We start from the raw sequence: 23,229 nt of genomic DNA, 5'->3' as shown, positions 1-23,229 counted from the left end.
CAACTTGTGTCTGTCTTGTTTGTCTTCCCTTTTAGTTTATCACTGTTCTTTGTTTTCTTTATTGCGAATTGTGGTTCATATATGTTATTTAGACATGCTTTGTACCCAATAATGCAGATCTACTGTAATGTCGCTGCTTTTGATGCAATTGTGGTACCCTATGCCCGTTATTTTGCTGACTTAATAAAAACTATTTGACAGAAAAATGGAAGGTAAAAATTCACTTTTTGCCCTAGAATTCTTTCCCTGGATGCATCAATACAGCAAGGCTAAGATGATCAGTTTTATTTGCATCCAAAATTTTCTAAAATTTGCATAGAAGCAGGGCCAAAATGAAGCGTTTCCATAGTTAGTCCTTTGTTCCCCACATTCAATCTGTCTCTAATAATAATAATAATAATAATAATAATAATAATAATATTTATATAGCATAGGACTCAAAGTGCTTTACCATTGTATTTACAGCTCAAAATACAAAACAAGCTTATCAGTAGATGTCAGTGAAATGCTTGAGTCCTTAGTCTATTTTTAAAGGATTCTACAGAGGAAGAGAGTTCCATAGAGTTAAAGCAACGAAGTTGAAAGCTCGACCTCCAGATGAATTCAGGGAGATTCTGGGTACTGTTAGTCCTTCTTCAGTGGATTGCAGTAATCATGTTATATGCATCTAAAAAACATATCCAAAATATGAGCCTATCTCACACAAGATACTGCTAAATCTCTAATCCAATCACTCATTATATCCCGCATTGATTACTGCAATATCCACTTTACTGGTCTTCCCAAGAACAGACTCTAGCCGCTGCAATCTATTTTGAATGCTGCTGCTAGGCTGATCTTCCTAGTTAGACGCCCATCATCTGCTGATCCGCTCTGCCAGTCCCTCCATTGGTTGCCTGTATCTTACCGTATTCAATATAAAACACTTCTACCCGCATATAAAGCTATTAACCATACTGCACCAGCATATATCTCTGCACTTATCACAAAATATCTCCCATCTCGACCACTCCGCTCTGCACAAGATCTGCGTCTCTCTTCTGCACGGATCACTAGCTCCCATTCACTATTACAGGACTTTCATCGGGCTGCTCCCATCCTATGGAATGCCCGGTACTCTTTACTTAGAACGGCGCCCACGATTTTGATTGTGGGCATCGTTAGTAAAAAATCGCGGGCATCGCGGGCATTGAATGCACTAAAAAATCGGGTGCGATGCGACCGACGCGATGCCCGCGATTTCCCATAGGGAACAATGTTAAATGTCTCAATTGACCCAATTTTCCTGTTCAATGCCTCAATTGACCCGATTTTTCCATAGGAAACAATGTTAAATGGCCCACAGAGGCCAAATAGGCACCCTGAAGTGTGAAATGGCCCCCACAATTGTTAACGCCACCCCACGATCAACGTGAACCCAAAGCGTGGCGAGCGCAGCGTGCCCGCGAAGGCGGCGGTACGCGTCCTACGACCTTTTCATACCCCCACTATCCACGTCGGCATGGAGTTGAGAATAGAAAGTGTGGCGAGCGCAGCGAGCCACCGAGCCCGAAGCGCGGCGAGCGCAGCGAGCCCCGCGAGGGGACACGGACAGCTGTGAAGCCCACGAGGGGACGCATATACCTGTGAAGGTATACGTGTCCCCTCGCGGGGCTCGCTGCGCTCGCCACGCTTCGGGCTCGGTGGCTCGCTGCGCTCGCCACACTTTCTATTCTCAACTCCACGCCGACGTGGATAGTGGGGGTATGAAAAGGTCGGAGGACGCGTACCGCCTCCCCTCGCGGGCTCGCTGCGCTCGCCACGCTTCGGGTTCACGTTGATCGTGGGGTGGCGTTAACAATTGTGGGGGCCATTTCACACTTCAGGGTGCCTATTTAACCTCTGTGGCCCATTTAACATTGTTTCCTATGGAAAAATCGGGTCAATTGAGGCATTGAACAGGAAAATCGGGTCAATTGAGACATTTAACATTGTTCCCTATGGGAAATCGCGGGCATCGCGTCGGTCGCATCGCACCGATTTTTTTGTGCATTCAATGCCCGAGATGGCCACGATGGGCGCCCTTCTAGGTAAAGAGTACCGAATGCCCTTCCACGCACAATAAAACTCTCCACTAGCCTCCAAACTTTCAAGTGTTCCCTGAAAACTCACTTCTTCAGGCAAGCCTATCATATTTAAGCACCACACACCAGGGCCGGATTAATGGGGGGCTCTTGGGGCTCAGTACCCCTGGGCCCCCCTCTATCTAGGGCCCCCTGTGGCTGGCATGTATTTAAAAAATACTAAAGGTTGTGTGCATGGCAGTGGGGTAGTGCTGCAGCTTCACCTATCTGCTGATATGACAATAATTAATGGTGCTGAGCATTGGGAGCTGAGGCACACTGACTGCACAAGTGTGCAGTGCATTACTGGGAGTTGACTAAGACCCATGAGACTTTGCACAAGAGGTCAGAGGCTGAGAGGCTTGTGCTGAACTCTTCTCTCGTTATGGGAGGGTTTTTAATCAGAGGCAGTGCTGAGCCTGTGAGGTCTCCTACAGAGCAAGGTACAGAGGGGCAAAAACAGACTTTTCCATGTGGTGTATATGTATTTTTCTTCTCCCCCTCTGCAGTTACCCATTGACTATTGATTCTTTAACCTGAGTCCCTTGTGGGCACTTCTCCATCAGAGCTTTCCGATTATCAGTCATTGTAGATCCCACAAGACATCTAATGCAGCAAGTTTGTATGTACTCTCCAATGTAATTTTTCCCTATTCTTTCTGATCACCTCCAGTTGAGGACCACAATTATTATGGGTACAACTGTTTGATAATCCAGATGCTCTGACTAGCAGGCTTACCCATGGGGTATACACATACTCTCCTAACAACTCTGGAGTTTACATGTACTCTCTTATCACAATGTTCCTACCTTTGCTTTATAACATGTCCTTACATTTGAACTTATACATATGTAAGATCTACATGCAAGGCTTAGCGACTCTATGGACTTATGGAATATTCTCCCATGCAATTTGCGGACAGTAATGACAAGAGGGAGTGACCCGGGCCACCCAAAGGCTTAATCTGGCCCTACCACACACATAACCCTCTGAGGCACTTATATATTATATAGCTTCCATTCTGGACTTGCAACTTGGTGGCACTTCTATGCTATTACTGGTGCCTGTCCTTCCCTCCTTATAGTTTGTAAGCTTGCAGCAGGGCCCTCCTACCTCAATGTCTGTCTGTTATTACATAGTTTCTTTTATCACTGTCTACAATTGTAAAGTGCAACGTAATCTTCTGAGCTGTATTAGAAATTGTAAATAAATAAATAAAATGGTTTTAGTTCTGTCTCTGAGCAAGTACATTAGTAATGCCCATACACATAATGCCACATGGTAATGCCCTTCACACATTATGTCCCACATCAGTAATGCCCGTATACTTAATGCCACACAGTAATGACCCTCAAAAAGGATATCCAACATCAGAAATGCCCATACACATTATGCCACGCAGTAATGACCCTCACACATTACGATCCACATCAGTATTGTCTGTACACATAATGTCACACAACAATGCCCCTTACACATTATGCCACGCAGTAATGACCCTCACACATTACGATCCACATCAGTATTGTCTGTACACATAATGTCACACAACAATGCCCCTTACACATTATGCCACGCAGTAATGACCCTCACACATTACGATCCACATCAGTATTGTCTGTACACATAATGTCACACAACAATGCCCCTTACACATTATGCCACGCAGTAATGACCCTCACACATTACGATCCACATCAGTATTGTCTGTACACATAATGTCACACAACAATGCCCCTTACAAATTATGCCACGCAGTAATGACCCTCACACATTACGATCCACATCAGTATTGTCTGTACACATAATGTCACACAACAATGCCCCTTACACATTATGCCACGCAGTAATGACCCTCACTTATTACGATCCACATTAGTATTGTCTGTACACATAATGTCACACAACAATGCCCCTTACACATTATGCCACGCAGTAATGACCCTCACTTATTACGATCCACATTAGTATTGTCTGTACACATAATGTCACACAACAATGCCCCTTACACATTATGGGCCTTATTTTGGTCCACATGCAACGCTGCAAATTTTGCTGCATTGTGTGTGGACTAATTGCTGCCCGCCGCCCACAGCGATGGTCAGCCCCCCCTTGCATGCCGTGATTCCCCGCCTGGCTGTGGATGGATGATTTGCATAAACACCCATTTGCAGCCTTGGGTGCAGGCGAGAAATCATTCATTGATTGATTTCTCCAGCACCCGCAGATCTGAGGCACCTCTATGGTGTCTCTGATCTGCGAGTGCCCTGTGCGGGAAGTGAGTGGGCAGCTGACATCAGCTGCCCACCCCCCTGCACCCATGTCACTGGGTGATTTGCATATGAATGCCCAAATTTATCATGGAACACTGCCTGTTGCCATGGGCTGTGCGCCTGCCACCCTAGGCCTGCACTGCTAGGTGCGAGCGGGGCGGCAAACATGTAGGTCTCCATGAGAGAAAGGTTTTGTGAGAACCCAGCGCTGGATGAGGTGCAGCTGTGTACTATGGAGAGGGTTAACGCCCTAACCCAATTTGAGACATATACAATACAGAGAATTTTCCAAAGTACTAGCGCAGTAGTGAATAATTTTCTTATCACTTGGGATCTTCTATTTTCTGTATCAGATCCTTTCTGGTGTCTAATGGAATTCCATTAGACACCAGAAAGGATCTGTTACAGAAAATAGAAGATCCCAAGTGATAAGAAAATTATTCACTACTGCGCTAGTACTTTGGAAAATTCTCTGTATTGTATATTTAGGTCTCCATGCCCGCTCGCAACCTGCATCTGCACATGTGCAAAAAATCCATCCACCGTGCGAACACACAGGGACCGATTGTCCCACATTATGTCCCCCTACATCAGTAATGTCGTACACACAATAACTAAGGTCGGCTGTAAATGGCCGATCTGGTACCAATGTGATCAGCTGTGAATGGGCCGCCAATACGAACAGGGAATCTGCAAATTTACAAAGCTGCTATATTCTCAAGATTTGTATTTCTCGATTTAATTATCCTTTCTTTTACATAGGGCAGCATTGCATTGCTGGTAAGTCGGCAGCCAAATACCTATGAACTGGCAGAATCGTACAGATCTGTCAGATCCATGCAATGCTGCCCTATGTAAAAGATAGGATAATTAAATAAATAAAATGGGCGTGCAGTGCCCCCGTCTGGCAATTACCATCGCCAGGCTCATTGAGCCAGTCCTGGTTGCAGAAATACAGTGGACAAAATGACCAGAAGTTCCCCGTATTTTGTAAACCAGCACCGGGTTCAAACGGCCAGCGGTGTCATGTCACAGCCAGGGGACACTTTTGTATCAAGCTCCCCCGGCCAAACAATGACAGCCATGGCTATACAGACCAGGCTGGGTCCCTGGGAGAGTGGTGGGGTCCCCCCTCTCCAGGGGTACCCTGGCCCGGGTTCCCCTTGGCGGTGTGCACCAGGCTAATGGCATGTAAAGTGTAGAAAAATAGAACCATAAACATTGGGTTTTGTTGTGGTATTATAAGTCCCAGCAAGCCTCCCCTCCATGCAGGGACTTGGCGAAACACAATGCCCCGCATGCTGGGACTTTTGTTGTAGAAATACAAGGCCAATGTCCCAATAAAACATGCACACACACACACACACACACACACACACACAGCTTTAAATAAACGTTTTATACACACAACTTTCACACATAACTCCCTATCTCCACTTTTCCAGTAGATTCCAAAGGGGTACATGTGAAAATAAATTATACTCACCAGCTCTTCCTGTGTAGAGCGCATCCTCTTCGTTTCATGTAGCATAGACATAGGTAAAATAAACAAACCAAGTAGCCCAACACCATACAGTCCTGAGGAGCCTCAAGTGTGTTTACACTTACAGCACCTCCCCTGAGAAGCATGCACGGAACTGACTGATCCATGCAGGCTTCTGCCAAATATGCCGCAAAAAGGTGGTCTACATGTCATTTGTATTTACTGCTGAATTTGTATCATGCCCCACATGCTGGGACTTTTGTTGTAGAATTACAAGACCAATGTGCCAATAAAACACACACATACACAGCTTTAAATAAATGTTTAATTCACACAACTTTCACAAATACCTCCCTATCTTGACACGTAGGTTTGCGCCACTTCTCCAGTAAAAATCCATAGGCATACCTGTGAAAATAAATTATATTCACCATGTCCTCCTGCATAGATTGGAGATTGTGGTCCGGTAGCCAGGAGCGGCAGTGGTAACTCTTGATTGGCTGCCAGACTGAGAGCTCCAATTGGCTTGTTCTCTGCCCAGCTGTCACCTCTTTCAATTCTGCCTGGCTGGCGGCTGTCCCAGTTACTTCGAGCGAAAGCACAAAGTAATGTTCCATAGTAATCAAGGCACTAACAACAATGAAGAAGACACTGTCAGTGCTCTGATTACTATGGCGCATTACTCACATCAGTAATGCCCTTATGCACAATGCCACACAGTAATTCCCCTCACATTCTATGCCCCACATCAGTAATGCTCATACACATAATGCCACACAGTAATGCCCATATGCACAATACCACATAGTAATGCCCCTCACACAGTGTGTCCCACCTCAGCAATGCCCCTCACACATTTTGTCCTGCGTCAGTACTGCCTATACACATAATGCCAGCTGTTACTACTATTTAACTGGCTTAACACTGACTGTTGACTTGTGGGGGTGGGTAGCAGGCTGCATGGAGACAATACATGTGCTGTCTGCTGGATTCCACAAATGCCCATAAGAGGAGGAGCTGCTGCAGCAGCTTGGCATGCACAGCAAACCTCTATCAGCAGCCATGTTTGTTATTGCCCATTGCCTCCTGGATCTTCTTCCCACCCGATGCACCCACTGCTGCCAGCTGTATATGCTTGGCTCCCAGTTAGAGCTTGGCTGAGAGCTGTGATCATGGAATGGCACCAAATGTAACGGTACCCGTGCTATCTGCCCATCCTGGTGCTGCCAGCTGTGCCACACTAAATCTGAGCCGGCTCTAGGTTTTTGTGTAGCCTGCCTATATCTAGGGCCGGCTCTGTTCACCTTGTGTGGATATACAGTAGGCAGGATATAGTTGTAAAACCCTCTGATAAAGGGGGTAATGTAGTGATTTGGCCTAAGAGCATGTATACTACCGAGGCAGACAAGCAATTGAACAATGCAGAATGCTACAGAGCAATCATGCTAAACCCACTGGGATAATACAACCCAATTACGAGACAATACTTAAAAGAGGGTTACAAGAAGGCGCAATCACAAAGAAAGAATATGAATATCTGTGGGTAGAAAACCCTAAAATTGCTACACTATGCCTGCTCCCTAAGGTCCACAAGAATCTCACTGTACCACCTGGCAGACCTATTGTTTCAGGGATAGGATGCCTTTTGGAAAGGGCAAGCATATTCCTGGACCTCCATCTGAGAAAACATGTCCTTGAACTCCCTACAAGGGACACGACCGATATTCTAAAAAAACTGCACAATGTATACCTAGAGGAGGGTCAGTTACTGCTGGGCTTGGACGTTGAGTCACTTTACACAAGCATAGACCACACCAAGGGTCTCAATGCTGTAAAATATTTCCTCAACATGGAAGATTTTGGACCATTCCAGGAATTTCTGCTGGAACTCCTATCCTTTGTTCTCAACTTTAATTTCTTTACCTTTGATGACAAATTATTTTTACAAACGAGGATGACCCGCGATGGGGGCGGCCTGCGCACCAACGTACGCCAACCTATATTTAGGTTGGTGGGAAAAAGAGGTGGTCTTCTCGGAAGAGTATGAGGAATACTCGAAACATATCAGTATGTGGAGTCGTTATATCGATATTATACTGATATGGGACGGCAGCAAAGACCTACTGGAGGAGTTTCTGAACATCCTCAACTCAAATGACTTAAACCTTAGACTCACCTCTGAAATTAGTGATGCCAAAATCTCCTTTCTAGATTTGAAAATCTATAAAGGAACCAATGGCAGGCTGGAAACAAAACTGTTTAGAAAAAGCACGGTGACAAGCAGTGTGCTACACCAAACAAGCCACCATTTTCCCCCAACTGTGGAAAATATCCCCAAAGGGGAATTCCTCAGACTACGGAGAAACGTATCAGATGAAGTGATTTTTAAACAACAATGTGAAGAACTTACATACAGATAGTGGTAGATGCTCAAATTAGTTCAGTAAAACTTTTCAGGTGCATGCAAGGGAGGGGTTAATACTTAGTAAGTAACAAGACATTGGTTCCCCCGGCACACTGAATAGTTTTAGCAACCAATCTTGAACACTACATGATAATAGAATTCAGAGATATTGGTTACATATACCTGCGTAGGTGTATGATATGCCCCCAAGCCACGTCAAGGCTTCTCTGTATATTGGGGGTCCCTAGCGCTATATCTAGGTGCAGGGTGTGGCACCCCAAAAACTATCATAAGCTAGGAGGCCCAGCGCGGCATGCCAGTGAGATATTAAGTGTTAATAATTAGTGATAGGAAGCCGAAGCTATACATAAAGAGAGAGATAAATGAAATGTAATTAAAATAAGAGAGAGATAGTGTTAGTGATGGAAAAGTGTTAATAGAATGTAAGGGCATGCCGCACCAAAGCCACCCAGCCCAACCAGTCCAGGGGCACCACACCCTACACCACTGTTACCCTAAATTGGGTCTACAATTAGTCAGCAAGGAGCCACATGATAATGGCTCCTTACTTGGTATATCTGAACTAAGATCTACCTACCTTGGAGCAACCCCAGACTACTCCATGTGGCATATCAGGACCTGCATCTCCGCCTAATACAAGCTCCTCTCTGCCTCTCTCAACATACATACAGATAGTGGTAGATGCTCAAATTAGTTCAGTAAAACTTTTCAGGTGCATGCAAGGGCGGGGTTAATACTGAGTAAGTAACAAGACATTGGTTCCCCCGGCACACTGAATAGTTTTAGCAACCAATCTTGAACACTACATGATAATAGAATTCAGAGATATTGGTTACATATACCTGCGCAGGTGTACGACATGCCCCCAAGCCGCGTCAAGGCTTCTCTGTATATTGCGCCTACTGGAGGAGTTTCTGAACATCCTCAACTCAAATGACTTAAACCAGGGGTGGCAAAACCTGTCCTCAAGATCTACCAACGGTGCATGTTTTCCAGGCAACCTGTGGATCTATAGTAAGAATGAATGCAGCAGACTTGAAAATGTGACCATTAGTATTGACTAGAGCTGTGCACCAGCTAGGTGATCTGGAAAACATGGACCGTTGGTAGATCTCGAGGACCGGTTTGGCCACCCCTGACTTAAACCTTAGACTCACCTCTGAAATAAGTGATGCCGAAATCTCCTTTCTAGATTTGAAAATCTATAAAGGGACCAATGGCAGGCTGGAAACAAAACTTTTTAGAAAAAGCACGGTGACAAACAGTGTGCTACACCAAACAAGCCACCATTTTCCCCCAACTGTGGAAAATATCCCCAAAGGGGAATTCCTCAGACTACGGAGAAACGTATCAGATGAAGTGATTTTTAAACAACAATGTGAAGAACTTAGCAGCCGACTCAAAGATCGAGGATACAGTAATGGATTTTTGAAGAAAGACCAAAAATCAGTAACTAAAACCAACAGAGAATCTATTATCTTTAAAGCTGAAAACACCAAGGGCTCGGAAAGGAAAGATCTGAATGATGGAGAATCCAGACCCAGATTTATTAGTAATTTTAATCAACAATGGAGAGCAAGAAAACAAAGTGTTCAAAAATGTTGGCATGTCCTCATGGCCGATCTGGCTGGGGTTATCGGAGATAAGATTTCTATCAGTTGGAGAAGGTCACCAAACCTAAGAGACCACCTGGTTACCAGTCACTATACTAGAACAAAGCCAAGAATCCCTACACTAACGGGCTCATTCCCATGTGGCGTCTGTAAGGCATGCAAATACATGGTGAGACAAAAAGAAATGACAGATAGATATGGTAGCAAACATAAGATCCATGAGTACATCAACTGTCGCACAAAGGGAGTAATCTATTGTGTGAATTGCAAATGTGGTGCCATGTACGTTCGAATGACAAGCCGGATGATGAAACAACGCATTCTAGAACATGTCGGAACAATTTGCAATGCTGCCACAGACCTAGCCAGGTCAAAACAACTGACATCAGTGGCTCAGCATTTTCATTTCAAGCACAAGGGAGACCTAACTTTTTTTAAAGTGTTTGGAATTGAAACTATTCATCTTGGGATCAGAGGTGGCGATCTCACCAACGAGCTCCTTAGAAGAGAAAGTTTCTGGACATTTACATTAAATACAATGTCCCCTAATGGTCTGAACCAACATATCAACAACAGCTCTTTTTTATAATTCCATCATGAACCCCTTATTTCCAAGAGACCGAACCCAAACGTCTTACAAGACGTAGATACAAGTTTTTCGGGCATTTTTTCCTCACTGTCTCTATTCTATCAATTCTTTATTTAAAAATCTTTTTGTCACTCCTATAATATTAAAATGATAAAAAATAAAAATTACAAAAATTATAAAAATATGAAATGCCTAAAATCAATTAATAATAAACAAATTCCATTTTTTTTCATTTACCTCACCATGGGCCTTATTCTAGTTCATTCTTTCTGACCAAATCCTTCTTAGATGGACAAAACCATGTGCACTGCAGGGGGGCAGATGTAAAATGTGCAGAGAGAATTAGATTTTGGTGAGTTATTTTGTTTCTCTGCAGGGTAAATACTGGCTGCTTTATTTTTACACTGCAATATAGATCTCACCTTGAAGTAAAACCCCACCCAAATCTAATTCTCTCTGCACAAGTTACATCTGCCCCGCCTGCAGTGCACATGGTTTTGTCCATCTAAGAAGGATTTTGTCAGAAAGAATGGACTAGAATAACCCCCCATGTCGTATTAAAAAGCTTTTTCTCTATTGAATATAATGACTCAGACTGTCTAAACTTGGATAAAAATACAAAGAAGCATTTTCCACATAGAATCAGAGATCAATTAATCAATTAGTGCCAATTATTGCCTCTCAAATCTTTTTTATGTTAAACATATATGTCCTAAACTTTAAAATATAGATAATGTTACCAACTATTATTTATTTTCCTATGGTGAAATTCACTGTAGATTCCCAAGTGATATCAATATATATTTTGAACTTTCCTTACTAAACGGTACAATTGCCCAATAGAGCATTCAATCTGTTCAATTTGAGAACAGTTAAATACTAGATACTGTGGTAACCCAGACAGGATGTGAGCAAGCCCCGTGGGAGGGGCGAAACGCGTCTTCCTACCTGCCTCTATGCACTGGCACCTCACTCCCTGCACGAGCGAACAGACGCTGATATCTGGTGGAGCTAAGTGTAACTATTCAAACGCCAATATTTCTAACGGAGCGACAGCTGTCCATGCACTGCAGCCACGGTCCAGCGGCCCCTGTATGGACTCTGCAGCTATTGGATGAGTAAACTTTTTGTTGGCAAATCTTGCTGAAGTTTTAAAAAATGGCTTTTCTCTATAAACAGTTGTTTTAGCAGCATTTAACGGCTCAGCAGTACATTGGTTATGAGACGAATATTTCTAAACGAAACAGCAGCGATCCCTACACTGCAGCCGCGGTCCAGCGGCCTTTGGGGGGACTCTGCAACATTTATGTGGAATACTTATTTAACTCAACCTGACCAAAGATAACAATATCACTTCTAAAGAGCTTTCAGCCAAAAAGCAGCTTTTCATAAAGTGACCGCAGTACAGCGGCTATTTGTATGGATAATTGAGAGTAAAGTATACCACTGCATTTTTCCATCAATATTAGCCATAAGATACAGAAGCATACACCCTTGGATTGTTTATCTAGAAGCTAATATACAATTGTGTCTGTTAATTAGCGGCGCACTGCCGGTGTCCTGATATATATATATATATAGATATATATAGATATATAGATATATAGATATATATAGATATATATAGATATATGTGTTTATTCATCTAGTAACCGCCCTTATTATAGTCACATCTTGGTGACAGGTAAACTAATCAAATTCTTCACTGCATAACTATGCTTTAATCATCTTTCTAAGTCCCTATCGGAGGGCAATTAATCCTCTCTCACTCCTGAAATCGGCTGTGTCGCTGCACTGCAATACTCAGCTGAGTAACAGTGACTACACGGCCAGACTGAAGGTACTTTGGCCACTCTACTACTTCCTTCATGTACGGAGTCTCTCCCCGATTCTCTCATCCACCATCCCCTAAATTTATGATGGTAGGAAAGCAGAAATTGGGTGAGATATAGACACCTACAATCTGAAAATATTTTTCTCACTTTATCTCTCTCCTAAAGAAATGTCTATCTCTGGTAATAATCTTTTTGCTAATTTAATAACTGAATAGTTAAGACATTCCTAGTCCCTACTGAAGGGCAACTAATCCTATCTCACTCCTGAAGTTGGCTGTGTCTTTACACTGCAATATTCAGCTGAGTAACAGTGGGTGCACGATCCGACTGAACGAGCAGCAGAAGGTACTGTGGCCGCTCTACCTTTTTCATTTGCGGAGTCTCTCCCCGACTCTCTATTCTACCATCCTCTAAACTTATGATGGTAAGAGAGTGGGAAATGGGTGAGATATAGACACCTGGGGTGACATTTAATAGAATGAGAGTTTTTCCGCACTTTTTAAAATCGCACCATATCGCCGCAAATCGCACTTTTTTTTTGCAGTTTTCATGTGTAAATCGCATATTTAATGGGACGCGCATAAGCGGGTAAAAAGTGCGATATGGTGCGATTTGTGGCGATTTTAAGTCACGGAAATGTGCACATTTCAAAACTTGCGATTTCTGGTAAAAAACAAAAACAAAAAAACGACGTGAGGCCCCCCTCCTGAGCATAACCAGCCCCGGGCTCAAAGAGCCGGTCCTGGTTTCATAAAATCACGGGGCAAAACAAATAGGGTTCCCCTTGATTTTATAAAACCAGCACCAGGCTTAAGGGCCGGTCCTGGTTCCCAAAATATGGGGGACAAAATGACTAGGGGTCCCCCATAGTTCAAGAACCAGCACCGGGCCCAACCAGCCAGCAGGGTAATGCCACAGCCGGGGGGAGACTTTTTATACAAGTCTCCTATTAAATGTTACCCACGCAATCTACTCTCTCACTTTATCTCTCTCTTAAAGAAATACCTGTCTTTGACTTGACAGCTAGTGGCACACTAATGTGGAAGTAATATACTTATAACTCGGCAATAAGACTCTGATAAATATCCAATAACTGAGATAAACATACTCACTTATTATTCTTCACACAGATGTATAATTGTTACTTTGTCTAATTATATTGGCTACAAGATTCATAATATTTGGAGTTGGCAGGCTCTTATAGGGCCTACACACATCCCGATTTTGGCCAGAGATATAGCATGCCAGATTTAGCATAGCAGATTTCCTTTGAGCACAAAATCATCTATATTGCTTAGAACGTGCAAAATGTGTCAACGATATGCCTCAGCGATTCTGCTTAGCGATTTAAGCATGCCAGATTGACACCACACAAAAGGCGCCCGATATGCAGGGTCTTGCTAAACGATTTTGCTAGATTGATGGAACATGCTCATTCTTCATCTTAATGCGATTTAGACGCGCGGGGCCGCGCATCTATATCGGTTTAGCCCCCACACACACACCGATGTATGCTTAGTTTCTAAGCGACCTTGCTAAATCGCTTAGAAAATGGCACAAAATCGGCATGTGTGTAGGCCCCATAAGTCTGATTGTTACAGTCTGAATTACTGTTACAAACTCAATGGGCATAAAATGCCATAAATTATTACTTTGTGACTGTTAATTGAATTGATTACAGCGGTTGACATTTGCGAGCTCTCAGCCTGAATTTAGAGCTCATAAATTTGTTTATTGATGAATTTTTATTCGCAGACAGGGATATAAGTTTGAGTTGCAGTGCATATTTTAAGCTTTAATTGTGTAATGTAAATGTATATTTTGTGCCAAACTACCTTTCTATATTAACGCAAGATTATTAAAAGTTAAGTTTAAAATAAATATCACTATTCAGATAGTTCTTTTTCCACACTCTCTGTTAACTGTAGGTATTCATATTTACATATACACATGTACATGTCCTAAGAGTGCCCCCACAAAGAGTCTTCTTTTTCACCATGTGACTTAACACCTTGTGTGTCCGTAAACAATGTAATGAAAAGCAGTAAACATAATAGTTTCCATGTAATTGATGACAGTGACATCCCTTCCTTCATTTTCTCTGTCAGAGTCCACGGGCACGCAGTACAAGGCAGAGACTGTGGCGATGCAGCATCTCACTGGATAACAAGCTTCCTGCAGAGCCCTCAGAGCTATCGGTTAGTGCAGTTTGAAGAGAACATGAAGTTTCGGAATCCAAAGAATGAATATGCCGTATACAGTGAGAATGGCCAGGTTAGTCCCGAATCCAATCAGCTTTGTACCTTTATTATATGTCTGCATAGGGATTACTGCCGACATCAATGATGTCAGCACCAGAATCCTGACTGCCAGGATTCTGAGCGTAAGTAGGGTCAGGCTGCAGGGGGATGGTTAGGGTCAGGCTGCAGGGGGTTGGTTAGGGTTAGGCAGAAGGGGGATGGTTAGGGTCAGGCTGCAGGGGAATAGTTAGGGTCAGGCAGCAGGGGGATGGTTAGGGTCAGGCTGCAGGGGGATGGTTAGGGTCAGGCAGCAGGGGGATGGTTAGGGTCAGGCTGCAGGGGGATGGTTAGGGTTAGGCTGCAGGGGGATGGTTAGGGTCAGGCTGCAGGGGAATAGTTAGGGTCAGGCAGCAGGGGGATGGTTAGGGTCAGGCTGCAGGGGGATGGTTAGGGTTAGGCTGCAGGGGGATGGTTAGGGTCAGGCTGCAGGGGGATGGTTAGGGTCAGGCAGCAGGGGGATGGTTAGGGTCAGGCTGCAGGGGGATGGTTAGGGTCAGGCTGCAGGGGGATGGTTAGGGTCAGGCTGCAGGGGGATGGTTAGGGTCAGGCTGCAGGGGAATGGTTAGGGTCAGGCTGCAGGGGGAATGGTTAGGGTCAGGCTGCAGGGGGAATGGTTAGGGTCAGGCTGCAGGGTGATGGTTAAGGTCAGGCTGCAGGGGGATGGTTAGGGTCAGGCTGCAGGGGGATGGTTAGGGTCAGGCTGCAGGGGGAATGGTTAGGGTCAGGCTGCAGGGGGATGGTTAGGGTCAGGCTGCAGGGGGATGGTTAGGGTTAGGCAGAAGGGGGATGGTTAGGGTCAGGCTGCAGGGGGATGGTTAGGGTCAGGCTGCAGGGGGATGGTTAGGGTCAGGCTGCAGGGGGATGGTTAGGGTCAGGCTGCAGGGGAATGGTTAGGGTCAGGCTGCAGGGGAATGGTTAGGGTCAGGCTGCAGGGGGATGGTTAGGGTCAGGCTGCAGGGGGATGGTTAGGGTCAGGCTGCAGGGGAATGGTTAGGGTCAGGCTGCAGGGGAATGGTTAGGGTCAGGCTGCAGGGGGATGGTTAGGGTCAGGCTGCAGGGGGATGGTTAGGGTCAGGCTGCAGGGGGATGGTTAGGGTCAGGCTGCAGGGGGATGGTTAGGGTCAGGCAGAAGGGGGATGGTTAGGGTCAGGCTGCAGGGGGATGGTTAGGGTTAGGCAGAAGGGGGATGGTTAGGGTCAGGCTGCAGGGGGATGGTTAGGGTCAGGCTGCAGGGGGATGGTTAGGGTCAGGCTGCAGGGGGATGGTTAGGGTCAGGCTGCAGGGGGATGGTTAGGGTCAGGCTGCAGGGGGATGGTTAGGGTCAGGCTGCAGGGGGAATGGTTAGGGTCAGGCTGCAGGGGGATGGTTAGGGTCAGGCTGCAGGGGGATGGTTAGGGTCAGGCTGCAGGGGGATGGTTAGGGTCAGGCTGCAGGGGGATGGTTAGGGTCAGGCTGCAGGGGGAATGGTTAGGGTTAGGCTGCAGGGGGAATGGTTAGGGTCAGGCTGCAGGGGGATGGTTAGGGTCAGGCTGCAGGGGGATGGTTAGGGTCAGGCTGCAGGGGGATGGTTAGGGTCAGGCTGCAGGGGGATGGTTAGGGTTAGGCTGCAGGGGGATGGTTAGGGTCAGGCCGCAGGGGGATGGTTAGGGTCAGGCTGCAGGGGGATGGTTAGGGTCAGGCTGCAGGGGGATGGTTAGGGTCAGGCTGCAGGGGGATGGTTAGGGTCAGGCTGCAGGGGCGTGGTTAGGGTCAGGCTGCAGGGGGATGGTTAGGGTCAGGCTGCAGGGGATGGTTAGGGTCAGGCTGCAGGGGGATGGTTAGGGTCAGGCTGCAGGGGCGTGGTTAGGGTCAGGCTGCAGGGGTGTGGTTAGGGTCAGGCTGCAGGGGGATGGTTAGGGTCAGGCTGCAGGGGGATGGTTAGGGTCAGGCTGCAGGGGAATGGTTAGGGTCAGGCTGCAGGGGGATGGTTAGGGTCAGGCTGCAGGGGGATGGTTAGGGTCAGGCTGCAGGGGGATGGTTAGGGTCAGGCTGCAGGGGGATGGTTAGGGTTAGGCTGCAGGGGGAATGGTTAGGGTCAGGCTGCAGGGGTGTGGTTAGGGTCAGGCTGCAGGGGGATGGTTAGGGTTAGGCTGCAGGGGGATGGTTAGGGTTAGGCTGCAGGGGGATGGTTAGGGTTAGGCTGCAGGGGGATGGTTAGGGTTAGGCTGCAGGGGGATGGTTAGGGTTAGGCTGCAGGGGGATGGTTAGGGTCAGGCTGCAGGGGGATGGTTAGGGTCAGGCTGCAGGGGGATGGTTAGGGTCAGGCTGCAGGGGGATGGTTAGGGTCAGGCTGCAGGGGGATGGTTAGGGTTAGGCTGCAGGGGGATGGTTAGGGTTAGGCTGCAGGGGGATGGTTAGGGTTAGGCTGCAGGGGGATGGTTAGGGTCAGGCTGCAGGGGGATGGTTAGGGTCAGGCTGCAGGGGTGTGGTTAGGGTCAGGCTGCAGGGGGATGGTTAGGGTTAGGCTGCAGGGGGATGGTTAGGGTTAGGCTGCAGGGGGATGGTTAGGGTTAGGCTGCAGGGGGATGGTTAGGGTCAGGCTGCAGGGGAATGGTTAGGGTCAGGCTGCAGGGGGATGGTTAGGGTCAGGCTGCAGGGGGATGGTTAGGGTCAGGCTGCAGGGGGATGGTTAGGGTCAGGCTGCAGGGGGATGGTTAGGGTCAGGCTGCAGGGGGATGGTTAGGGTCAGGCTGCAGGGGGATGGGTAGGGTCAGGCTGCAGGGGGATGGTTAGGGTCAGGCTGCAGGGGGTTGGTTAGGGTCAGGCTGCAGGGGCGTGGTTAGGGTCAGGCTGCAGGGGGATGGTTAGGGTTAGGCTGCAGGGGGATGGTTAGGGTCAGGCTGCAGGGGAATGGTTAGGGTCAGGCTGCAGGGGTGTAGTTAGGGTCAGGCTGAGGGGGATGGTTAGGGTCAGGCTGCAGGGGGATGGGTAGGGTCAGGCTGCAGGGGGATGGTTAGGGTCAGGCTGCAGGGGGATGGTTAGGGTCAGGCTGCAGGGGGATGGTTAGGGTCAGGCTGCAGGGGGAATGGTTAGGGTCAGGCTGCAGGGGGATGGTTAGGGTCAGGCTGCAGGGGGATGGTTAGGGTTAGGCTGCAGGGGCGTGGTTAGGGTCAGGCTGCAGGGGCGTGGTTAGGGTCAGGCTGCAGGGGCGTGGTTAGGGTCAGGCTGCAGGGGGATGGTTAGGGTCAGGCTGCAGGGGGGTGGTTAGGGTCAGGCTGCAGGGGTGTGGTTAGGGTCAGGCTGCAGGGGGATGGTTAGGGTTAGGCTGCAGGGGGATGGTTAGGGTTAGGCTGCAGGGGGATGGTTAGGGTCAGGCTGCAGGGGGATGGTTAGGGTCAGGCTGCAGAGGGATGGTTAGGGTCAGGCTGCAGGGGGATGGTTAGGGTTAGGCTGCAGGGGGATGGTTAGGGTTAGGCTGTAGGAGAGAGGGATAAGGTCAGTGAGAGGGTAAGTATACTTCTTATCTTACCTCTGTCAGGATTCCTTAAGGCCCCCATACATTAGGCCGACTTGTCCTTAGGACAAGTCAGACCCAATTCTCCTGTGAGCCACCCGGCAGCTCCCCGGGAGGCTCACCTACAATTTGGCACTTGATGAGCCAAATTTTACATGTGATAAATCGCTTGCGATTTATCACATGTAACAGGGAGCAGGGGGCGGGCGGTGTGGAGCAGGGGGCGGGCGGTGAGGGGCATGGGGCCAGCGGTGATCCTCTTCATGGGGAGCAGTGGGGCGGGCAGCGGGGCTACTGAGCGCTGACCTGGCCGGGCGGTGTGGTCAGCAGCAGCGCTCATCAGGGGGACGCCGGAGCGGGCAGCGGGTCCTGGCGGTTTAACTAGCTGTCGGCGCCGGTGTGTGATGACCTGGCCGGGCGCTGTGATCATTCACAGATATCATTCAGCAGCGCTGCGGGACGGACGGGGCCGGGCAGTGCAGTGGCGGACTGGCGGGTATTAGATTTTTAAAACACCTTTCAAATGACTAGCCGTTCTCTGATTGGCTGAGAGCTCTCAGCCAATCAGGGAATGGCTAGTCATTTGACAGGTGTTTTAAAAATCTAATACCCGCCACTGTACTGCCCGGCCCCGTCCGTCCCGCAGCGCTGCTGAATGATATCTGTGAATGATCACAGCGCCCGGCCAGGTCATCACACATCGGCGCCACCAGCTAGTTAAACCGTCAGGACCCGCTGCCCGTTCCGGCGTCGCCCTGATGAGCGCTGCTGCTGACCACACCGCCCGCCCAGGTCAGCACTCACCGGCGCCACTAGCTAACAGGGAGGTCGGACGTGATCTTATGTGCTGACCGTCCGACCTCCCTGATCCGATCCGATGCGCACGGGACCGCGCATTGGATCGGATCAGATGTCACACTCCTGCGATTTTGGGCCGATTTCACCCGGTTATCGGCCCAAAGTGCCGAAATCGGATGAAATCGTCCCAAAATCGCATAGTGTATGGGGGCCTTTAGTGTTAGCGACAATACATATTATTACCTTCTCTAGTATTAGCATAAGGGCATATTTGCCTACTCTCCCAAATTCTGTGGGATACACCTGATTTTTTGTTTAGTTCCCTGTAGCCATCTACTCCTCCCACAGCTGCCCACTTCCTGGTCATGTCAAGCACAATATGCTGTGCTATATAAGAAACTGTTAATAAATAAGTGTGCAGAATGTGGTGATTAATTTATGGAATCAGGAGGAGGGTATGTGGCCAAGTTAAGCAGTTCTATAAAAATGACATGAACAAAATGTATTTATTTATTTATTTACAGTATCTTATATAGCGCAACAGATTCCGTTGCGCTTTACAAATGTTGATAACACTGAGAACAAACTGGGTAAAACAGACAGACTTGGAGGTAGGAGGGCCCTGCTGCAAGCTTACAATCTATAGGGATATAGGAGGGAAACACAAGGACAGGCACCAGAAATAGCACAGCAGTCCCACCAAGTTACAAGTCCAGAAGGGAAGCTATATAACACATAAGTGCCTCAGAGGGTTATGTGTGCGGTATATAAATATAATAGGCTTGCCTGAAGAGGTGAGTTTTGAAAGTTTGGAGGCTAGTGGATAGTCTTATTGTGCATGGAAGAGAATGTAGTTGGTTGGTGCCATACTGTGGGCTAAATAAAATTTGGTATTTTTAAAACAGTCTCACATATGGCGCTCCTCTGTCTCCTGGTTTCAATTGTTCAGTTCCATTTTTCGGATTCCCACAGACACAAAAAATAAAAAGTACAAAATTAAGTTTATAGTGCAGTATGTACAATACTGTATGTAATAAAAGTGAATATCAGGAATCTTATGAGGTCCTCTTCCTTATATTGTGTGGTCCTATTGCTTGTTACAGGAACACCTCGTGCATTAAATCAGAGATAGTGCTTACACGTTTGCTTACATAAAGGAGTTTTAATTCCCACATATAAAGGTTTCTTTTTCTCATCTAGGGTCTACTTCAGACATACATGGTGATACCGGATAAGAAAGTGAATGCTCACTTGTATGCGTACATGTACAAAGGCCGTCTCACTCTCATCAAGGTTTCTTTAAATGGAATATCCCAAGCGTGGAGATCCAAAAAGTATTTTATTGAATGATAATATTAAAATTACATCAAGAAAATGAAAAATATCAAATAAAACTGGGGCCAGTTGTACATAGATCACAAACAGACCAAGGGAGTGTTGGAACACCCGGGTGACTCACCTTAAATCAGTAGGTGTCAAGGCTCCCAGTGATAAAACTAATGTAATAAAAATGGATACCGGACCAAGCGTTTCGACCTGTGTATGGTCTTTATAAGGTGGTGCCACACATCAACATGCTAGGATTTAAATACCCATACTTCAGAACTATTACAAACAGGGCCATGTTCTCAATCAATTCCTAAAGATCACATAATATAAGTACATAATACCAAATGCATCTCAGGCAGATGGAGCGCCTCTCCACTGGCATCTCCCAGCGCAGGGGATCTGGTGGTTACCGGCGCTGTGTGAGAGGTGCTCACTAGGCTTACACTATGTTGACTACGCTTGCTACGCTGCCTTACTACGACTACGCTGGCTGACGCTGACTGTATAGCTCTGACTACGCCAACTACAGTATGTTGTGCACGCCGGCACCATGATTATACACAAGTACCCAAGTGAGCATTCATTTTCTTATCCGGTATCCCCATGTATGGCTGAAGTAGACCCTAGATGAGAAAAAGAAACCTTTATATGCGGGGTTAAAACTCCTTTATGTAAGCAAACGTGTAAGCACTATTTAATGCATGAGGTGTTCCTGTAACAAGCAATAGGACCACACAATATAAGGAAGAGGACCCCATAAGATTCCTGATATTCACTTTTATTACATATTGTACATACTACACTATACACTTTATTTTGTGCTTTTTATTTTTATGTGTCCGTGGGAATCCGAAAAATGGGACTGAGCAATTGAAACCAGGAGACAGAGGAGCGCCATATGTGAGACAGAAACCAGGAGACAGAGGAGCGCCATATGTGAGACAGAAACCAAGAGACAGAGGAGCGCCATATGTGAGACAGAAACCAGGAGACAGAGGAGCGCCATATGTGAGACAGAAACCAGGAGACAGAGGAGCGCCATATGTGAGACAGAAACCAAGAGACAGAGGAGCGCCATATGTGAGACAGAAACCAGGAGACAGAGGAGCGCCATATGTGAGACAGAAACCAGGAGACAGAGGAGCGCCATATGTGAGACAGAAACCAAGAGACAGAGGAGCGCCATATGTGAGACAGAAAACAGGAGACAGAGGAGCGCCATATGTGAGACAGAAACCAGGAGACAGAGGAGCGCCATATGTGAGACAGAAACCAGGAGACAGAGGAGCGCCATATGTGAGACAGAAACCAGGAGACAGAGGAGCGCCATATGTGAGACAGAAACCAAGAGACAGAGGAGCGCCATATGTGAGACAGAAACCAGGAGACAGAGGAGCGCCATATGTGAGACAGAAACCAGGAGACAGAGGAGCGCCATATGTGAGACTGTTTTAAAAATACCAAATTTTATTTAGCCCACAGTATGGCACCAACCAACTACATTTTGTGTTTTTTTCATGTTTGGTCACACAGGGTGATAACTCCTGAGTGTTGGTTGGCTGCAATTTGATTTGCGCAACAGAACTCATTCCTATTTCTTGTGCCTATACAAACGAAAGCCCTGCCATTATGCAAATAAGTAAATTGAGGCATTTCCTCATGAGGGGGTGGGGCCAAATGACATGACTAGAATGACCCCACCCCCATCATGTCCCATCTGCATGTCCTAGTGGTAGGCAAGTATGTACATCCTCAGTTTAGATTTGTGATAACTCATAATAGGGAGCACAAGAACAAGGATAGTCCGTGCTCACATCATCCATACAATAATTCTGGGTGCTCCAAGCTTGGTGTAAATCCAGAGCCATATATTGTAGAAGGAGGGGCACTCACCAAAGCTAGTAATAAATCATCATTTTAATGGTTAAAAGTCTCGATTTACAAGTCCATCAACGTTTCGGTCTGTGTAAGACCATTGTCAAGATAGGATTTCAAAAGCAATAACAGAATTAGGTAAACGTCCAGAGCGAACAAGTGCAAATACTGAACTAAGCAAGATAGGCCAAATTTACATGGTGCGGAAAGCCAAAAACTGGAATTGGAACTAGTCCGCCCGGAAGATACTTGTGTGTCACCTAAGTGACATTACATTCATTTAACTTAACTGTTACTCAAATCAATATAAACATTAAATAATATACCACCACATCATCCAGGTCAGCACAAGATATAAGCATCCAGGTTAAATGTGAGGAGAAAAATCAGCCGCCGCCGATGATCTATCAGTCAGGCATGCTGATAGGTTGCCGCGACCGGAAGTCCCTAAGGCGGAACTGGTCATACATTCCACAACTAACAACATGTGCGCTAATGTGATCCACAACTGTGGAACGCGTGATCAGTTCCGCCATAGGACTTCCAGTCCTGTCAAACTATCAGCAGCGGTCGTTTGTTGATTAGCAGGTGGCACAGCCTGGCTGAGTGCTGCCCTCCTGCCGCTGAATTCCATCAGTAACATGCAAGGGCATGTATGCAAACACATCTCTACCAGACTCTTGAAACAGCCCTTGATGAAGTGGCTCCAGCTACCCATTATACCCCACGTAGGCTTAGATGCCAACCATGGCACTCCAAAATAACAAGGCAATTACGAAATCAGTCACGTAAAGTAGAACACCAATGGCGTAAGTCTCGTAATATGACTGATTTCCTCACATATAAGACTCCTACTGCAATGCTTTGGACACTCCTACTGCAATGCCAAACAAACATACTAGACTAGATGGGCCAAGTGGTTCTTATCTGCCGTCAAATTCTATATTTCTATGTTTCTATATGCCAAGTTGGACAGTAATGCCCCGTCAGCTGCCCCCTTACCCCTCCCTACATACAGATTACACTGCCACTGCAGGCAGTCATATCCAGAGAACTGCCAGCCACCCTCCGTGGAGATTACACTGCCACTGCAGAAAGTCATGAATGAAGCCTC

The 23,229-nt window shown here is 46.7% G+C and overlaps 1 protein-coding gene across 2 annotated transcripts in view; it reads left to right on the top strand.

The window, feature by feature from the left end:
• Positions 1-23,229, top strand: part of LOC146063112 (mitochondrial amidoxime reducing component 2-like) — a 147,800-nt gene that overhangs the window by 18,588 nt on the left and 105,983 nt on the right. For both annotated transcript variants that reach the window (XM_083175126.1, XM_083175125.1), the window contains exon 3: positions 14,429-14,594. In XM_083175126.1, the coding sequence (XP_083031252.1) occupies positions 14,429-14,594 (166 nt within the window). The remainder of the gene's footprint in view (positions 1-14,428; positions 14,595-23,229) is intronic.

The sequence above is a fragment of the Crinia signifera genome, chromosome 3, assembly GCF_055691185.1.
Source record: "Crinia signifera chromosome 3, ASM5569118v1, whole genome shotgun sequence".
Taxonomy (NCBI): domain Eukaryota; kingdom Metazoa; phylum Chordata; class Amphibia; order Anura; family Myobatrachidae; genus Crinia; species Crinia signifera.
This window is presented reverse-complemented; position numbering and strand designations above follow the sequence as displayed.